This window comes from Gekko japonicus, unplaced genomic scaffold (genome assembly GCF_001447785.1).
Source record: "Gekko japonicus isolate JY-2015 unplaced genomic scaffold, Gekko_japonicus_V1.1 scaffold1193, whole genome shotgun sequence".
In the NCBI taxonomy this organism is placed as follows: Eukaryota; Metazoa; Chordata; class Lepidosauria; order Squamata; family Gekkonidae; genus Gekko; species Gekko japonicus.
Genome location: NW_015164222.1, coordinates 513,808 through 533,186, shown reverse-complemented (window position 1 = coordinate 533,186; position 19,379 = coordinate 513,808). Strand labels below are relative to the sequence as shown.

At 46.3% G+C, this 19,379-nt stretch overlaps 1 protein-coding gene across 1 annotated transcript in view; it reads right to left on the bottom strand.

Annotated features, from left to right (window-relative positions):
- VWF (von Willebrand factor) overlaps positions 1 to 19,379 on the bottom strand; it is a gene marked incomplete at its 3' end in the record, with an annotated part of 203,024 nt that overhangs the window by 52,602 nt on the left and 131,043 nt on the right. Inside the window, exons 29-31 of the mRNA XM_015408541.1 lie at positions 10,127 to 11,472; positions 8,083 to 8,202; positions 5,310 to 5,453 (exon numbers count right to left, since the gene is read on the bottom strand). Of these exons, the coding sequence (XP_015264027.1) occupies positions 5,310 to 5,453; positions 8,083 to 8,202; positions 10,127 to 11,472 (1,610 nt within the window). The remainder of the gene's footprint in view (positions 1 to 5,309; positions 5,454 to 8,082; positions 8,203 to 10,126; positions 11,473 to 19,379) is intronic.

The window sequence follows — 19,379 nt, the reverse complement described above, 5'->3', positions numbered from 1 at the left end:
CCTCTGGGGAGTCCCGCACCGGAAGTGATGTCATTGCGTCAGCACATTGGGGGCGGGGCCACTAGGATTTGAGGGAAAACCATAGAGTTTTCCCTCAAATCATAAAGCGTCCCACCCCCAACGTGGCCAGCGTGATGATGTCACCTCTGGGTGACATTATCACGCTGGGGATGTGTGAGGGAAGAGGGTGGAGTTCCCCCCGGGGCCTGATTTGCTAGCGTCGGGTAACGGGCCTCTCGGGCGGGGGTTTACCCACCCCCCGGGGGGACTTGGCAAGCCTACCTCCATCAGCAATACCTTCAATCCACAGCGCTTCCATTTTATCTGGATTTAGAACCAAAACAGATATGCCAAAAGTCCAGTTTGTAAAGTATGGATATACACAGCTGTGATTGAGTTTGAGGGAGTGAAGGAAGGGGATAAGGTCTAGGATTGCCATCCTCCAACTAGGGCCTGGAGATCTACCAAAATTACAACTGATCTCCATGTTACAGAGATCAGTTCCCTGGAGAAATGGGCTGATCTGGAGGCTGGACTGTATGGCATGGTACCCCACTGAGGCCTCTCCTCTCCTCAAATCCCACCTTTCACACAGGCTCCTCCTCCCACATCTCCAGGAATTTCTTACTCCAGAGTTGGCAGCCTTCTTGAACCCTTGAACAACTGCTTTGTTTCACTAATCAAAACCAGACTCCTTAACGGCCAGCAGTGTTTTAAAGGGGCAACCCTCTTTTTTCTTTTAAAATGCCAGTAAAAGAGCCTGAGTGGTCAAAACTTAGCAGAGCTGAAGGGTTAAATACCCTCTCCCTGCCCTACACAACCCCCATCTGGAACGTGTGTACATAATTTACCTTTTACAGTCAGACAGAGAGATACGTGATCTTCCCTATGTCTGCTTTGGCCCTTGGTTTCAGTCTGCCCTCATCCAAGTCCTTTCCAGCATCCGCCTTGAGTGTTGATGAGAAAGGCAGACTAGAAATATTGTGACAAACAGACAAGTGAATCTATGCACTCAGGGTGCATTCAGACGGGCAGCTAATCCCACCATTATGCCGGCTCAAATTTGATCCCGATCTTTTTAATCCATCCTCACACGACCAGACATCCCCCGGGGGAATCGCCTTACCAGGACCTGCTTCCACTGTGTATTGTCTAGACGGCGTCCACTGAATGAGGCGCATGCATGGTGGCTTTTTTTAAAAAACAAAAGTTTGCGCATGCGCATAGGCGTGATATCATGGCCTTGTTTATCTCGAACGGGCACCATTTTTTAATTACGTGCTGGAATGATCAGACGGGGGAAAGTCCGTGACTGGCCCATCGGGAACCGAAAACTCCAGATTTTAACTAGTATCTTTTTAACACGGCAGCAAAGCGTGGCAAAATGAGATGCTCACAGAAGACGGACATTTCCCAGATGTTAATGTCTGGACATTACATTTAAATCCATGAGGCACTCGTACCTCGCACGGATCTAAAGAACTGTCTGATTGGACTCTCATTCAGCCTATCTTCATTCCATCCGACTCAGACACTGGGAGCCAGATCTGTGGACTCATTTGATTTCTAAGCAGATTCGCAAAACTGTGGATTCATTTGGTCTTTCACTCAGGTGTCTAATGATATGTAATATGAGTTAATTATCTTTTTAACCAACAAATTAACAGTTGATTAACTATTAAATATAAACAGTGAGGGCAATCTTGAGGTCATCCCTGCCAGCTGAAGAAGATAAAGACTGAGTTTCTTTCCCCCTTTCAGTTTCAGTTGTCCAAGCCTAGCTCTGCTGGAAACTGGAGCCTTTTGGTGTGACCCAAAGGGCAAACATTCTCAGCACTTGGATATTATCCTCTGTATCAAAGCCTGTGGCCCAGGTGGATCCCAGGCCAGTCCTGGAGTTGTCCTGAATTTTATTTTTCATCCTGATTGTTTGTCAAATTACATTTGCGGGGGGGGGGGTTTGGCAAGGCACATTGGGTCTCCAATGGGGAGAAAAAGCAGGATATAAACCTTTAAATATAAATATATATATGCACCACAAAACCCCTTTGAATACAGTGGACGAAAGAGACTGATTTCCTTAAAAGTAAGAGTAATTACAAATCAGACAACCCAAACTAGAACTCGTAACTAATAGGACTGTTTGTCGGTTCTCCACCATCAAATTTAGGAATATTTCCCTGTTACAGATCTTCTGAATAATCATATTAAGAATGACAATGAAATGTCGTCAATAAACAGTTTCCATTTGCATTGTGAAATACTTGAGTACAAAGGCTAGGCTGGAGATTTAATTAACCAGGGTTATTGTCAGTGGAGCATGATGTTGAACCACGGTAAAGAGACGAGAACAGCACGTTCTAAAGAAGAAGTGGGAGATGGGAACCCGTGCTTCTTCTTATTAAGGACAGCCCACACTTCAGTTCTGCAAAAGGCTTCAAGTCCTAGGCATCTCCGGTTGAAGGTGTGCAGATAATAGGGGGCTACCTTAGATTCTGGAGAGTTCCTGCCACCCAAGGTAGACAGTACTGGCCTAAATGGACCCAAATGTTCTACAGCCTGATGTAAAGCAACTCCATGTCGACAGTCTAGCAACCTTGGGCAACTTTCTACACACATTACATACAAACTCTTGTATAACTTATCTGTTCTGAACGTAGCTATTCCTCTCACAAAGAGGAAGAACAGCTTCTCGGCCATCTGTTTTTTGGTGGGTTTTATTATTATTTCTCCAGGCTGAGAAAGCAATCATGGTCAATCCTCCAGTGAACTATGGAAGTCAGGTTTCATTTCTCACTTTTCGGCAGCAATAAACTCTTGACTGCACAAAGTAGGCCAAGGATCCTAAAACCCGAACACTCCTCTGCTCCTAGCAGAGCCCTGATGCTAGGCTAGCGCCAGACAGACTGTAGTCTTCTGTCCAAAAACATTATGGGTGGAATCCAAAAGGCCCTGGACAGTGTTCCCTGCATGCACTGGGACTTCTCCAATGCCCCCCCTCCACTGCCACATGCTCTCTCTCTCTTTCTCATGGGTGTGCATGCACAAACACAAGCAGCTGGTTGAGGGGCTCTTCGAACCAGATTCAATGAAGGACTGAAATTGGAAATCAAATCTAGCCGTCTTTCCTTACAGGTGCAAAAGTGCTTTCCGCTCAAGGCTGTTTGGACCGTGGCCCTTCCATTTCAGAGTCTTTGAGGAAAGCGAGCATCTGAGGTTTGAAATAATTTGATGGGCAGGAGAAGAGGGGGTTTAAACTGGCTGGTTTAACAAGAGTTGTGCTGCAGTTTTGCGGTTAGCTTGTTTCCCGGAGTATCATGACGTTTTACCAGGGACTCAGGTAACCTACAGGAACCGTAGTGGAACCGGCTTACTTAAAAGAAGGCTGTGTAAGGTGTGATCGAAAAGGAGGGCTGGTTCCAAGATTAGGGTAGCCCAGTCTGGGTTGAGAAATTCCTGGCGATTTGGGGGCAGAGCCTGGAGAGGGCAGGTCTGAGGAGCAGACAGACCTCAGCAAGGTATAATCCCATAGACTCCCCCCCCCTCCAAAGCTGCCATTTCCTCCACGGGGGCTGATTTCTGTAGGCTGGAGCCCAGTTGTCATTCGAGAGATCTCCAGGTCCCACTAGGATTTTGGCAACCCTGTAAGAAGGGGTGGTTCCCCTGTGAAAGGCACTTTGCTCATCTCTCATCCAGTCTGCTAAGCAGGGCTTTTTTTCCTTTTCTTTTTCTTTTTCTTTTTTTTGAAAAATTGGTGCTGGAACTTTCAAGAGGGAAATGAAGTTTTCAATCTGTATACTGAAAACTCCATGAACTTTAAAACATTTTAAAAAGAATTTTGTCGAAGAGGTTCCGGAACTCTGTTTCAGCACATTCCCCCAGAAAAAAAGCCCTGCTGTTGGAACAGAAGATTACTGCCAGTATAGAAGTTCACGAGCATGGTTAGCAAGGCCAGCGACAAACACGAGTGCTTCTCTTCTGAAACCCTTCCCTTCTCCTCTCTGGAACAAATTCTCCTTTCTTTAACCACAAGCAATATCTTCATTATGCCGTATGCCAATTTGTTGCTCACCCTCTACCCATATGTATGGACTGGTGACTTCCATTTCATTGTAAGAAGAGAAGAAGAGGAGATTGGATTTATATCCCACCCTTCACTACCCAAAAGTGTCTCAGAGCGGTTTACAAACTCCTTTCCCTTCCCCTCCCCACAACAGACACCCTGTGAGGTAGGTGGGGCTGAGAGAGCTCTTGACAGAAACTGCTCTTTTTCAAGAACAGCTCTTATCAGAACTACGGTTTGCCCAAGCTCATCCATCCAGGTGCAAGTGGAGGACTGGGGAATCTAACCCGCGCACTTAACCACACTGGCTCTCTGTACCTGAAGAAGTGTGCATGCACACGGAAGCTCACACCTTGAATAAAACTTTGTTGCTCTTAAAGGTGCTACTGGACTCAAACTGTTTCACAAGCAAGCAGTTTATCAAGTGCCCAAATGCATGCTTGTTAAGTGGAGGGTAAATATCCGTAACTTGAAAAAGGAGCAAATCAGGTTAAATTAAAAGTCCTTTTGATGTTCCCCTCCTAAAGGTCATCAATTTTTACCCACTCTGCCAAGTGATAATCTCTCTCTTCCCAAACCCACCATCTCATTTTACTCCTCTCACCATTTCAGTATTTTGGTGGTGGGAAAAGGATAGTTCGTTCCCTGTACTAAAATACTCTTCCAGCCTGGTATTTCCAACCATGGTCCCACAGCAATTCTGTGCAGCAGCTCCAGAGGAAGGGGAAGTTTTGCCAAGCCTAGTTTCCAGTGCTAGTTTCCAGGGTCAAATTCCTACGGAGCAAATAGCCTAGCTCTCCCCCCCCCCCAGTGTTATCTCGCACGTGTGACCGCAACCATGAAATCCCAAAACACTGATTCACATAACTCTTTCATGCAATGTTAGGTTTTATCCTGCTGCAAGCCCCCCTGGAGGGCAGAAAGAAACATTTCAAGTAAATAAATAAAATGCTTATACACGCCAGGTAGATCAGCAGAAAGATCTAGGGTTGCCAGCTCTGGGTTGGGAAATACCTGAAGATTTTTTTGGGGGTGGAGTCTGGGTAGGGTGGGGTTTGGGGTGAGGAGGGATCTCAGCAGGGTATAATGCTGCAGAGTCCACCCTTCAAAGCAGCCATTTTCTCCAGAGGAACTGATCTTAGTTGTCTGGAGATCAACTACAATAGTGGGAGATCTCCAGGCGCCACCTGGAGACTGGCAACCCTAGAAACACCCCCACCTCTGCACAGCCAGGACATTCACCTACCGAGTTTACTGGGCCCAAGCTGTCTTTGACGAATTGCGCTCACCATGGATAAAAGCATCGCCTTCTCCTGGGGTGCATTCCAGGAGATTTCCAAAGTGCTTGCTTCACCATACTGAAGAACTGCCACTTGCATTGCTGTACGTCCTGCAGAGAAACCACAAGACAAGAAAAGGTCGTGGGCCTTAGGTGTGCATCACTTTTACTGGATTACAGCAATAAAGACATATTGAAGCTGTTTCAAGCTGCCACTGAAGTCTGTAACTCTCTGGTTCACCTCCCAGCCAAGGTAGTAGTATGACCAGGGGTCATTTCGTAGAAAAAGAGCTGCAGGCGCTCATTAGCATAAGGCTAGCTACTGAAAGAAAAAGAGAGAAAGAAAGGAGGAAAAGAGATAAAGGTAGGAAGGAAGACAAGGGAAAAACAGAAAGGAAAGGAAAGGAAAGGAGAGAAGGAAAGGAGGGAAAGAAAGAGGGCAAAGAGATGGGGAGAGGGAGGAAGGCTCTCCCCCCCCATCAAGTCCCCACCACCCCGACCCCCGTGGATCCCTCACTTACCGCGATCAAGGCCTTCCCCAGGCCGCAGCACTCCGGCGCGGGCCCCAGGAGGCCAGCAACGGGCCTCCTCAGGCCTCCCCCAGGCCGCAGCACTCGGTGTGGGGAGCTGGAGATGGGGCTTGCCGCTACCGCCATTTGTGCCAGCTCCTGGGCCCCAAATGACCCTTGAGTATGACTTCTGGAGTTCTTCTGTGTTTTGTGTTATACTCTCAGCAGCAGCAGCAGAAGTCTTTCCTCCCTCTTTCCTTCAGTGCCCCACAAGATCTGGTTTCTGTATTGGTGGTGGGAACAGTGTCCCAGGTGTTGGGGGGGGGGGGGACAAGAAAGACTTCCCTTTCCCTTTCTGCCATGACAGTAGTACCAGAAGATAAAGAAATTTGAGAGGGGTGGGTTCACAGGAGAGGCGATTCTGATTCCACTAACAAAGGAAAGCTTTGACTCTTGAAAGCTTACACCTTGGAGATCTTGTGCGTCTTCGAGGTGCTACTGGACTCAAATCTTCCCCTTCTACTGCAGACCAGCACCTGAACTGTGATCCTGATAATGTTGTGAGAAGTACAATAAAGTCGAAACTGAGCTCAGGACTAGGGTTGCCAAACCCCCCAGTTTGGCAGGGGTCCCCCACTTTTGGGGAGCCCCGCCCCCAAGACCCAACACCCGCATCCACCCCCTCTCCCTTCTCGAGAGAGAGGAGGGAGAAGGGTGGCTGCAGGCCACGCACCCGATCTCCGCAGACATCAAGCACGCAGAGGGGGAACGCCGGCTCTGTGCACTTAAAGGGGCCCCTTTAAGTGCAGGGAGCTGGCGTTTCCCACGCACCCGATCTCCGCAGAAACTGGGCGCGGGGGGAGGGGAATGCCAACTCTCTGCACTTAAAGGGGCGTCATCCCATCGGGGATGCCCCACCCCCTCCAGGAACGCCCCCCAAAGTCCCCTGCTGGGGATGAAGATGGGACTTGACAACCCTACTCAGGGTAGAAAAAACCTGAGTTATTTCCCAACTTTTCAGAATGTCCTGTTCCAAATCACACCCAAGGAAGTTTGCCTATAACTAGAAGTTATAGAAAAGGTAATAATTTTGCAGGTCTATTCTATATCTATTTACAATGCTTTATATTTTCTGTCCATTTCCCAAATGATCTTAGATGTATTATTCAGGAGAAATTCAGTTGTTTGATTGACACATGCCTTAGAAACCTTAACTAGTATACTCTTATTGCTTCTATCGAATAATTCTCTCAATTGGGTCAGGAAGCAATTTTTCTGCAGGCCAGTTTGGCTGGAGATCCTGGAGTTTTTTTGTCATCTTCTGGTCGTGGAACAGCATTCACTAGGGGAGTGGGGGAAAGGTATTTGTGAACTTCCTGCATTGTGCAGGGGGAGTGGACTAGATGACCCTGGAGATCCCTTTCAACTCTATGATTCTATAATCCCTCCAATCAAAAAATAAAGAGTCTTGATCATCTGAATTATAGCCCTGGTCTACACATGCAACAGAAACAGATAAGTGGAAGGATCCTTTTTTTGGGGGGGGGGATTGTGAGGGGTGTGTGTGTGTGCCTAGAAGTCATGGGTGACTTCCTGCAACCCCTAGTGGGGCCTTTGATGTTTCATCGATTTCCAATTTTGATATATTTGTTTCCCCCTAGAATTAAATCCAAATGAAGGATGACCATATAAATTAAGCTTGTTATTCCTGTTTGGTCCTTGAATCTGTTAAATATCTTCACTATGCTGTATTTATTTATTTATTAAATTGGGGGTATGTGTTTTTACCACCCTTCCCCACTTGTGCAGGGGTCGGGACAGTTCACAACAATTTGGTTCAATACAGTGTAAAATAAGATAAAATCACAAAAACACAATATTTAAAACATTCAGAACATTTAAACATTTTTTAAAAAAGATGGCAGTGCTGGCATTCAGTCGGGGTGTGTGTGTGCCAGGTAGATGTACCTATATCACCCTCTATATATTTATGGACTGGTGGTTTCCATTTCACTGTACATGAAGAAGTGTGGTGCATGCACACAAAAGCTTATGCCTTGAAAAAGACTTTGTTGGACTTAAAGGTGCCACTGGACTCAGACTTTGTTCTGCATAGGGATGACACTGTAAGTGTTCTGCCTAACCATGATATCTTTCAGAGCAGTAGTTCAGTGGCCCCCATTGTGAGTGTTAGACCCCCAAACCTCTACAAGTGAACATGTAGTACTCACCAACATCCATGTAGTTAATAAAGGTCTTCACAAAGTGTTTCATATCCTCAAATTGTGATTCTCTAACATTTGAACTCCCATCCAGAAGAAATATCACATCCATTGGCTTGCTGCAAGTTCCTGAGGATAATTTTTTTTTAAAGTCTGTTATTCTTAGGGTTGCCAAGTCGAAAAAATTACTTACTGGGGGACTCCCGGTCTGTGGCTGGAGCGCGTGCACGGGCGCTGTACGCACGTCACCAGGAAGTGACGTTATGACACCGGGCACGCTGGGGGCGGGGCAACGACCATCTGAGGGAAAACCATAGAGTTTTCCCTCAGATGACCGTGGCCCCGCCCCCAGCGTGCCCGGCGTCATAATGTCACTTCCTGGTGACGCGCACGCCGGGGTGGGGTTCCCCCCCGGGGCCCGATCCGCCAGCGGCGGGGAACGGGCCTCTGGGGCAGGGGTTTCCCCGCCCCCTGGGGGGACTTGGGAAGCCTAGTTATTTTGATAAGAAAATTGAACTAAGCAACTGCCGAACAACAGTATATGTTCCCAGAGCAAGAGAAAGAAAAGAACAGGGTAAAAAAACTGCTTAGGGAGAAAACAGAATAATATTGTAATGCATGTCTTTTCCAACTTTCAACCTGCAGAAATCCCTTTTCCACACTGATCTGTCTGGCAAATAATTTTTGCGGACCTCCCCACCACTTTGTGGAACATTCTAGAGATGGTTCTAGTGTACACATCCAGTTTACCTGGACTGTTGCCCACACTTGTCGGGCCTGGCTGTCACCTTGGAACATGTCCAGTCTCTCTCCCCTCAGTCTGAGAAATGCGAGGAAACTTCATGTGTGGTGGACAAGCTGTCTTTCAGCAAAGCTGGTCTGTCGTTGTTGTTCTTCTCTTTGAAGAATTCCTAATAAGTTCCAATGGGACCCCAGGGTTCTTCTTGACCTCCGTTTGAAGACCACTGCTCTAGTGGTACAAACGTCAGCACAATATTTCCTCTGTTCCACTATTCTCTGAGGTGTAACAGGTTTTTCAGGTTCTCAGAACACTGCCAGTACCAGGCAAAAATCCCTGTTTTACTAGAAGCAACAGAGGGGGAGTAAAACTAACATTGGGAATGGCTTCATCATGCCATCACTTGAAAATATTAAGAGGATTTTCTAAAGAATCGTAGAATTGCAAGGTTGGAAGGGGATTTACAGGCCATCTAGTCCAACCCCCTGTTCAATGCAGGATCAGCCTAGAGCATCCCTGGCAAGTGTTGGTCCAGCTGCTGCTTAAAGACTGCCAGGGAGGGGGAGCTCATCACCTCCTGAGGCAGCTGATTCCACAGTTACACAATTCTTACAGTAATTTCCCCCCTAATATCTAGCTGGTACCTTCCTGCCCTTCATTTTAACCCATTACTGCGAGTCCTATCCTCTGCTGCCAACAGGAACAGCTCCCTGCCCTCCTCCAAGTGACAGCCCTTCAAATACATAATGGAGAGCAATCATGTCTCCCCTCAACCTCCTCTTCTCCAGACTGGACATTCCCAAGTCCCTCAGCCTTTCTTCATAGGGCTTGGTCTTGCACAACAAGACACAAAAGTCCCAAGAAAAAGCATGACCTGCCCTGATCTGCCCAGGCAACCTGATCTCATCAGATCTTCGAAGCTAAGCAGGGCCAATCCTGGCAAGTACTTGGAAGGGTGAATCCCAAGGAATACCAGAGCTGGGAGAGAGAGGCAGGTAATATCAAAGCCAGCTCACTGAAAATATGCAACCCCCACTAGGGGTCACCAGAAGTCACCATGACTTCCAGGCTCGCAAGCACACACACACACACAAATATGGAAGGAAGGAAGGAAGGAAGGAAGGAAGGAAGGAAGGAAGGAAGGAAGAGGGAAAGAAAGAGGGAAAGAAAGAGGGAAAGAAAGAGGGAAAGAAAGAGGGAAAGAAAGAGGGAAAGAAAGAGGGAAAGAAGGACCAGGGGGCGGGGCTTGTTGCATATGGGTTCTTTACTGCGGAGGGAGGGAGGGAGAAATAAAAAGAAAAGACTTGACCTTACCTTCTGTAGAGCAACACTTTCTCAGTACTAAGTCAGGGCCTTCTTGGACGAGCTTCTTGTACCCCTCTAGGATGATTGGAGCTTGTGGTTGGCTTATTTTTTCAAGTTCTTGTATGTTCACATTAGGCGTGATCCCTACAGGAATGACATTGATATCAGTGGGAAGGCGAGTGATGGTATCCGTAGCAGGGTTTGCTGTCACCATGTAAACCAGATTTGGTACATGATCCCTTCTTCTTCTGCTTGGTGCCAAGGCTTGTTCAGAGACAAAGTGGAGAGCTTTTCCAGTGTTGGTGGCATTCCCTCCACGGTACATGATTTCCCTCACCCTCTTAAGCAGGTCTTCCTTTGACTGTCTGTCACTGAAGGAATACTCCACAGTGATAGTGAGTGAATATTGTATGATGGTAATACGAACGTTTTTTTCTCCTATGTCCATTTCTCTGATGGTGCGGGCAAGGAACTCTTTGACCAAATTGAAATTCTCCCTGCCAACTTTGTCAGAGCCTTCAACCACAAAAACAATGTCAATCGTCCTAGGATTGTGTTTGAATGTTACAGAAGACATAGTTGGCAGTGCTTCTGGTAACCCTCGGTCTAATCCAGGTAATGTTGCAGCGGGGACACTGGGAAGAGTTGTAACAGGGCTCTGAGTTGTAACTGGCAAGACCTCAGGCACAAGACCACAGAAATAGTCAATTATTTCATCCCTTCGCTCCCTCAGCTCAAGCACACTGCTCATGATGAAGGCCTTGTTCTCCGGCGACTGCCTTTCAATTAGTTCAATTTGCTCAAGGCTGATGTGTGGACCAAGCCCAAGTGGTATCACAGTGATCTTTTTCTTTTTCAACAGTGGGAAAATGGTTTGAATTCTCTTTGGGTCCTTGCTGGCTGTAAGCAACACAGCAATTCTGGCAGCGTTTGTCCGTGGAGCCTTCCCAAAGACATGAAACACAATATATTTCAGTACTTCCGTTGCAGAGGCCACATCTCCGCCAGCGTATTTTATATTCCGGACAATCCTCCTCATTTCAGATGGTTTTTTGATATCTTTGAGACCCAAGTAAATGTGTGAGCCTGTGCGGTATTCCAATATCGACACACGGATTCTTTTTTGGGAAATGTGGAGTTTCTCCATCATGCCAATGATGAAAGCTTTCAGCTGTTCAAAGTCATTTTCAGACAGCTTATTGGAACCATCCATTAAGAAGGCAAGGTCCATCATTTTGCTACAAGAGTATTCCCGGGTCACCTGATCCTCTGGAGGAATGGTGGTTAAAGCTGGAGGTTCACCAGTCTCTCCTGGATCACAGGCGTGGCACGTCAAGTTTCGGCCTTCACAATGACTAGAAGAACCAGAACAAGGTGAAGAGTTAAAAAATCAACACTGCCAGCCATGTCACCTCCAACCAACACTGGATTTGTTTGGACCCATGCTAATAAAAAGCTACCCCCTGACCAATGTTCCCTCTAAGCTATGGAGCCTTGTGAGCAGAAATTCTACTTTGCGAGCTACTGGCATTAAAGTTGTGAGCGAGCGGTTTGGCTGCTGCATAATTTAGTTTGCTCTGGAGCCATCCTTCCTGAGCGAAGACAGAAAATGTGTGAGCTGGAGGCTAAAAAACTGTGAGCTGGCTCACACTAACTCAGCTTAGAGGGATCACTGAGCCTGACCTGGATGGCCCAGGCTAGCCTGATCTCATCAGAACTCGGCTGCTAAACAGGGTCAGACCTGGTTGGTATTTGGATGAGAGACCACCAAGGCAGTCCTGGGTTGCTACATAGAGGCAAACCACCTCTGAAGTCTCCTGACTTGAAAACCCTATGGCAGGGGGGTCAAACATATGGCCCATGGGCCAGAACAGGCCCATCCATGGCTCTTATCTGGCCTGCGAGCAAACTTCATTGTCAGACGACAGAGGCTGTGCATTATGTCCCTGTATACTGTCTCAGTGCTAATGTGTAACAGGAGGTGATAGTGGGAGGGCAGGCATCAGGGAGAGACTGAAAGGAAATACTGTAAGTGTTCATGTTTTGTCTGTATTTTGAGTAAATATACATCTGTATTTTGAGTAAAAAATAATATTGTTAATTGGGTTTGCCTGTCATTTATAAAGCTTATATCTCCTGCACCTGGCATCACATTTTATGGCACACACGGCCTGGCCCAACGAAGTGACATTTATGTCAGATCTGGCCCTCATACCAAATGAGTTCGACATGTTGATGACTTCCTGCCCCACCCGACTAATCAGTTAAGCAGCAGCAGCAGGGGGCAAGATGCAGTAGGGGGAGATTGCTCACCATAGCAGTAAGTTGCCAACCATATTATTAAACCGTGTTATGTTAGACAGAATGTCAGCTACATAATGCTAATAAAATTTGCTAGGACTCTTCTCTGATTATCAGAGCAATTCACATATTAATGATCTACACTATAGATTTCTTTTAGCTTGGAAAAAATAGCAGGTCTTCTAAAAGAGGTGCTTCTATTGTTGGATCAGCACCACAGAAACAAAAAACCAAGTACATCTCTCATCCCAACAAAAAGAGGAATACAATTGTTCGGTTTCTTGGACCCTAACCTACAGTAATCAAATATTAGAAAGTTCAGGCAAAATTCCTCATAGATGAACCTAAAAGCAAGCAGAACAAAGTTCACATTGCTGTGGATGAACAAAGTTGGAATCCATTCAAGGCATAAGCTTTCATGTGCACACGCACTTCTTCAGATTTGGAAGTTACCTGTCCATACATACAGGTATGTCATAGATACAGTGTCATAGATGCAACGAACATGAAATTGAGCCAACTTCAGAGGACGGCGGAAGACAGGAAGGCCTGGCATGATCTGGTCCATGGGGTCGCAAAGAGTCGGACTCGACTGTGCGACTGAACAACAACAACAACAACAACAACATACAGGTACAGGGTGAGCATCAAATATAGCATACAACATAATAAAAATGTTTAACAGATTCAAGGAAGAAACAGGAATAACAAGCTTAGTTTATATGGTTACCATTTCTTTGAATTTAATACTGGGGGGGAAACATAGTGAAGGAAATAAATAAGTCAAAATTGGAGATTGAATGGACGGATGTATCTTTAATTGTAGAATGCGGAGAGTAATTAACTGAGACACTGCCATTACACTTCATTTGTCTCCTCTCAAGCATGGAGGTCACCTTACATCATCTTCTTCTTTGAAGTGGGGTGATTTGGAACAAAATGGCACAGGTTGGTTTTTTTTTTTTTTTACAAACAACTGGACTTAGACCTCACACAGGAAAGAACCCCATACAAAAAAGAACTAAACAAGATTATAAAGGAATTACCCCTGCACATTCAGGAACAAATCCATTCAGACACACCACAGGAACCTCAACCAGGTACCTTTTTTCTTCTACCCAAAACACACAAACCCAGCAACCCAGGACACCCTAGTGTCTCAGGCACAGGCACTATCACCATGAGTATCTGGATGTATGGAAATCAGTCCTGCATGCCATGGCCCCCACCCCGCTTGCAAAAAGCATGCGGCCTGTGACCATCCTTCCCTACTGCTAGATTGAAAGGGCCCTCCAGCTGATTGGTGGGCCATGTGATATACGCCAATCAGCTGAAGCCCTTTAAATCTGGCAGGAGGGGAGGGAGAGGGGTGGCCAGGCAGGTGGTCGCTCTTGGGGGGAGGTTGGGGTGGGGCTTTCCCACTGGCCAGTTGGCTGGGGGCAGATTGGAACTTTCAAAATTGGGGGAATCCCCACCCAGACCTGGGAGCTGACAACCCTACCCAGGACTTAACAGGGATGTTGGTTTCTTATCTCACTACCAATGTTCCCTCTAAGCTGTGGAGTCTTGTGAGCAAAAATTCTACTTTGTGAGCTACTGGCATTAAAGTTGTGAGCGATAGATTTGGCTAGTGCATAGATTAGTTGTCTCTGGAGCCATCCTTCCTGAGCAAAGACAAAAATGTGTGAGCCAGAGGCTAAAAAACTGGGAGCTAGCTCACACCAACTCAGCTTAGTGGGAACACTGCTCACTACATATGCTAACCTCACTTAGTCCTTACATCTGTATTCTCACCATTCCCCCAGAAGGGACATGCATCCTCTTTATTTTATTTTATTTTATTTCTTATTTGGAATAGTAGATTAGAATAGTAGATTGTAATGTAATGTAGTGTAATGTATAGTAGAATGTAATGTAATTTGGAATGGTAGATTGAAATGTATTTCTCTAGTCTGGGGAATGACTGGGTAGCAGGCTGAAGCTCACAATCAGACCAAAAGAAATAGAATTATATTTTCAGGGAAGAAGCATAAGTCCTGTCCAGTTATACAGGAAACTGGCTCTGAGGTAGTCCCTGATCTGTTGCGAAAGGAAATGGTTATAGACTACTCAGGGGGAAAAGACACATTGTGATTTCAGAAAAGGGGAAAGAATTTGATACACTAAAAGAGTGACCTTTCCAGAAAATCTGAACAGCTATTAGGAAACTATATGCAGAAACATTGTAACTGAAACCAAAGTTACAACCATCTCTCACTGATAAGAACCAAGACTTTGTGAAAATAAGCTGCTACAACACCATCTTGTCTGTCAACTGAAATATATACTGTTTTGTGGGCTCCAGCTCTTCTGGGGGAGGGGGAGGTTCCGCTGGTTGGATACAATCCCCTATGGAAGAACCACGCACACAACAGGTTCAGAAATATGTGGAGTAAAAAATTGGCCACAACTTTATTGACTACAGCTGTGAGAAGCATTGGCACAGCATGGGTCTACCGAATCCTGTGTATCAGCTGGCCCCACTCCAGCCGAAATACTCGTCAGCCAGCCAGCCGGTATGGGTGTTGAACCAGGGGATGGCAGGTTGCAGGAGCTCACACAGGCAACTGCCCCTTCGTGATCTCCCCTGCCATCTGGTCGTGAGGGTGACCTCTGGTAGTCCATGAGCAGGCTTGCTCCCATCAGCCCTCACACCAAGGCCCCTTGAGTGGAGCCCCCATATCCAGGAAAATGGCACCCAGGCAAATTTCCATAAACGGATCTGGCCCCATGCTGTTACCGCCAAAAGTTGTGACAAGAAATATGGCATAGCACTTTGGTAACAACAATATCGACACACCCGTTCCCCCCCCCCACATCAAAACTCTGCTATACATTATTCCCTTCTGACAGCGTACACATAGGGTGGGATGAGTGGGCAAGCCGTTCCATGCCCAGATAAAGGATGGGGGGGTTGCGAGTGACTGGCCTATCCCCATCCCGCGCAACTGCCCTTCCTGGGACACATTGGCGCTTGCCATTGGTCCCCTGGGGAGGGGGAAGACCATGCTCTCCCGCCACTCAGCCACCCCGCCCCCATCCAGCGTCCCCCTCCCAGCCCTGCAAAATTTGGGTCGTGCTGAGTTGGGCCCTCTCCGCTTACCAACAACGTTTACCTCAGCCTTTCTAATTCCTGACTGCCCTATACCATCCCTGCCTATTGAATAAAATCTTTATTAGTGTTCACTGTTACAGAGTCTCCAGTGCCTTTTCAACTGATCTAAAAAGAGGGCTCCTGTTTTCTCCTGACAAGTTCCTGGGCTGGCCAAAAGCCAAATTAGATTCTGTCACAGGACGGGACATATTATCACACTACAAGATTAGACTACTATAATGCTCTCTACATGGGGCTGCCTTTGTCACAAGTTTGGAAGCTGCAGTTAGTGCAGAATGCCGCAGCCAGGCTTCTGATGGGTCTCCCTAGATGGGAGCACTTCCGGCCTGTGCTGAAAGCGCTGCACTGGCTGCCAATAGCTTTCCAAATTCGCTTCAAGGTGCTAGTACTTACCTTTAAAGCTTTATATGGCCAGGGTCCGATGTACCTGAGGGACCACCTTTCCCCATACATACCCTAGAGAGCACTACGGTCAGGGGCCCAACATCGCTTAGTGATCCCAGACCCCAGGGAGGCCAGGCTTGTGGCAACCAGGGCTAAGGCCTTTTCAGTGGTGGCTCCTACCTGGTGGAATGAGCTCCCGGAGGAGATCATGGCCCTGCGGCACCTTTCACAGTTCCGCAGGGCCTGCAAGACGGAGCTCTTCTGCCAGGCTTTTAATTAGGAGCCGCCACTACCACCACCACCAACCATCCTGTGGTAACAAGGGGCAATGGGATGGCCCAGTATAAAGATCTAGCTACAGTATTGCGATGGATCAGTGCCATTGAAGCAGGCTTTTGGGTACATCTATAGGTCACCATCTTGATTTGACTAAATTCGTAACATCATTGAGCACTTTACTATTGTTAAATATGGTTGTTTTTATGCTGTTTTTAATGTTTTATTTGGCACATGGTGCCCCTGTTTGTAAGCCGCCCTGAGCCCGTTCGCAGGGAGGGTGAGATATAAGTGTAATAATAAAAAATATATAAAAAATAAAAACACTGGGGGCCAGCTCAGTACCTGAAAGAAATTAAGAATTTTGGTGGGAAAAAATCTGCCTCAGAGTGGGAAGGGTAGCGGGTCCATCATGCCATCGATCTCCAATTTTGACATATTTATTTCCTTCACTATGTTCTCCCCCGGAATTAAACCCAAACACATGGTAACCATATAAACTAAGCCTGTAAATCCTGTTTGGTCCTTTCATCTGTTCAACATCTTCATTGTGTTGTATACTAATTTACTGCTCACCGTCTACCTGTATGTATGGGCAGGTAACTTCCATTGCATTCCATCTGAAGAAGTGTGTGTGCACATGAAAGCTTATGCCTTGTCCTTGAAAAAAACCCTCTGCTGGTCTTAAAGGTGCCACTGGACTCAGACTTTGTTCTGCTGCTTCAGATCCACACGGATACCCACCCGCACCTAAAAGTGATCAGACAGTGTTTCAGTCTTGTATATCATTGCCTGGTTCTGGCTAAGTGAAGAAACCACGGAGGGGAGGGGCCAGCAACACCAGTGGGGAAGTCTCTTACTTAGGTCCAGCTCGCGTGGTAGTCCACACAGGTAAAGACTCTGCTCTTGGGGACTATGGATCTTCTTTGCCCAACACTCCCTTCTGCCTTTGTCTTGCCTTGGTCTGACAATGAATGAACTTGGACTTCTGGTACAGCTTTATGGGAGTTCTGGGTGGAGGGGGTGGGGGAGCCCACATAATTACTTACATCACTAAAGATGATGTAATGTTACTGTGGATAAGAATTTCTGAAATTAATATGCTGAGTTAAAGGACTACTATAATTTATTATTTTAATCCTGATGTAATATTGGTGGACAACATTCCTTTTTATTTCCAATTTCCTTTGGATATTTGTTATAGAAATGCTTTTCTATTGTTTGTACAGATGGTGTAGGCATCTAAATTAGGTGACAGCTACACGCAATAGCATATCCCCAGTGAAGCAAATGTTTGCAACATTCCAAAGTTACATGGAAATAGAAGTCACAGCCTATTGGTACGCACAATAAATTATTAGCAGGCATTTGGAGTATTTATAAACACACACACACACTTAAATGGTCCTGTCTAATGGGGATTTTTAGCAATGCCCTCCTGTTGGGCACAATTGCTCTCCCTCCCACCTCCCCACTAATCCATCTCTAATCTTGAAATGGTAATCAGTGTTTATAAGGAATGTTCAACAGATGTCAAGCCCTGTATATGCAAAAAAAGAGCTCTGTGAGGAATGACTCTATAATATCCCCCTGGGTCTTTGAGCAGAAGATCCTCTGCTGGACTGAGTTTGTGTGCATTCCACCCAATAGATGGCCAGCTGCTTTTGAGCACACATGGAACATTCCACAGGAGCATGTCTACCTCTGGTAAGTTTGAGCTTAAATTGCTTTTTTGGCAACTTAATTTTGAACCTATCCAAAAGCTTTTGACGCTTGATTCCCTTCGCCTGCGGCTGAAAACTACAGAAATCTCGTCCCAGAGATGCAGCTGCAGCACAAAGAAAGCAGTTGCATAGGAGCTAGCTCCATGTGATTGATCACTTCCGGGTTTGTAAAGGGGCTCCTGTGTTAAACGGAGACCACCCCACACTCCAGGAAAGGAGCAGTGGGGAGCAAGAGGCTTGAGCTGGCTACCCAGTGTGCTGGCTACTCACTGGGAGAATCAGGCTTGCCTTGAAGCCACCCGGAAGAATGGAACTCTCTGAGAGGGGAGTTTAGCTGTCGCTACTGCCTTTGTGTGAGATCAGCACAGCGAAGAAGCATGTAAATGTGAGTGATTTGTGTTTCTGTGCACTCAGAGGGAAAAGCTAAAATAACTCTTTTTAATGTGACAGCCAGATAAGCGGTAGGAGATGCTCCCGGCATTGCTCAATTAGCAAAGGGTGACATGTGGAGTTATCCTGATTTATTCTTGGCAGAGCAGTAGGGCAGAGTGGGACATTACCAACAACTCTATGAGGTGTGCATTTGAAAAAAGCCAAAGTCTGGAATAAGCTTTTTAATAGGGATCTAACAGAATTCCTGAATGAATGAATGAAGTAATAGAGGAAAACAATAGAATGGGAAGGACTAGAGATCTCTTCAAGAAAATTGGAGAAATCAAGGGAGCGTTCCATGCAAAGCTGGCCATGATAAAGGACAAAAACGGTAGGGACCTAACAGAAGCAGAAGAGATTAGGAAAAGATGGCAAGAATACACAGAAGAACTATACAAGAAAGACCTTGACATCCTTGACAACCACGACGGTATAATCACTGACCTCGAACCAGACATCCTGGAATGTATATTGTCACCTTGCTTATTTAATATATATGCAGAGTACATCATGCGAAATGCTGGCCTGGATGAATCAAAAGCGGAAATTAAGATTGCTGGGGAAAAGATCAACAACCTCAGATATGCAGACGATACCACTCTAATGGCAGAAAGTGAAGAGGACCTAAAGAGCCTCTTGCTCAGGGTAAAAGAGGAGAGCACAAAAGTGGGCTTGAAGCTCAAATTCAAAAAAACTAAGATCATGGCATCCGGCCCCATCACTCCTTGGCAAATAGAAGGGGAAGTCGTCGAAGTAGTGACAGACTTCACGTTCCTGGGATCCCAGATCACCGCAGACTGTGACAGCAGCCATGAAATTAAAAGACGCCTGCTCCTTGGGAGGAAAGCGATGGCGAACCTAAACACCATGATAAAAAGTAGAGACATCACCCTGCCAACAAAAGTCCGCATGGTCAAAGCAATGGTCAGACTCGACTGTGCAACTGAACAACAACAACAAAACAGAATAACCCCCCCTTCACTCATCTAAT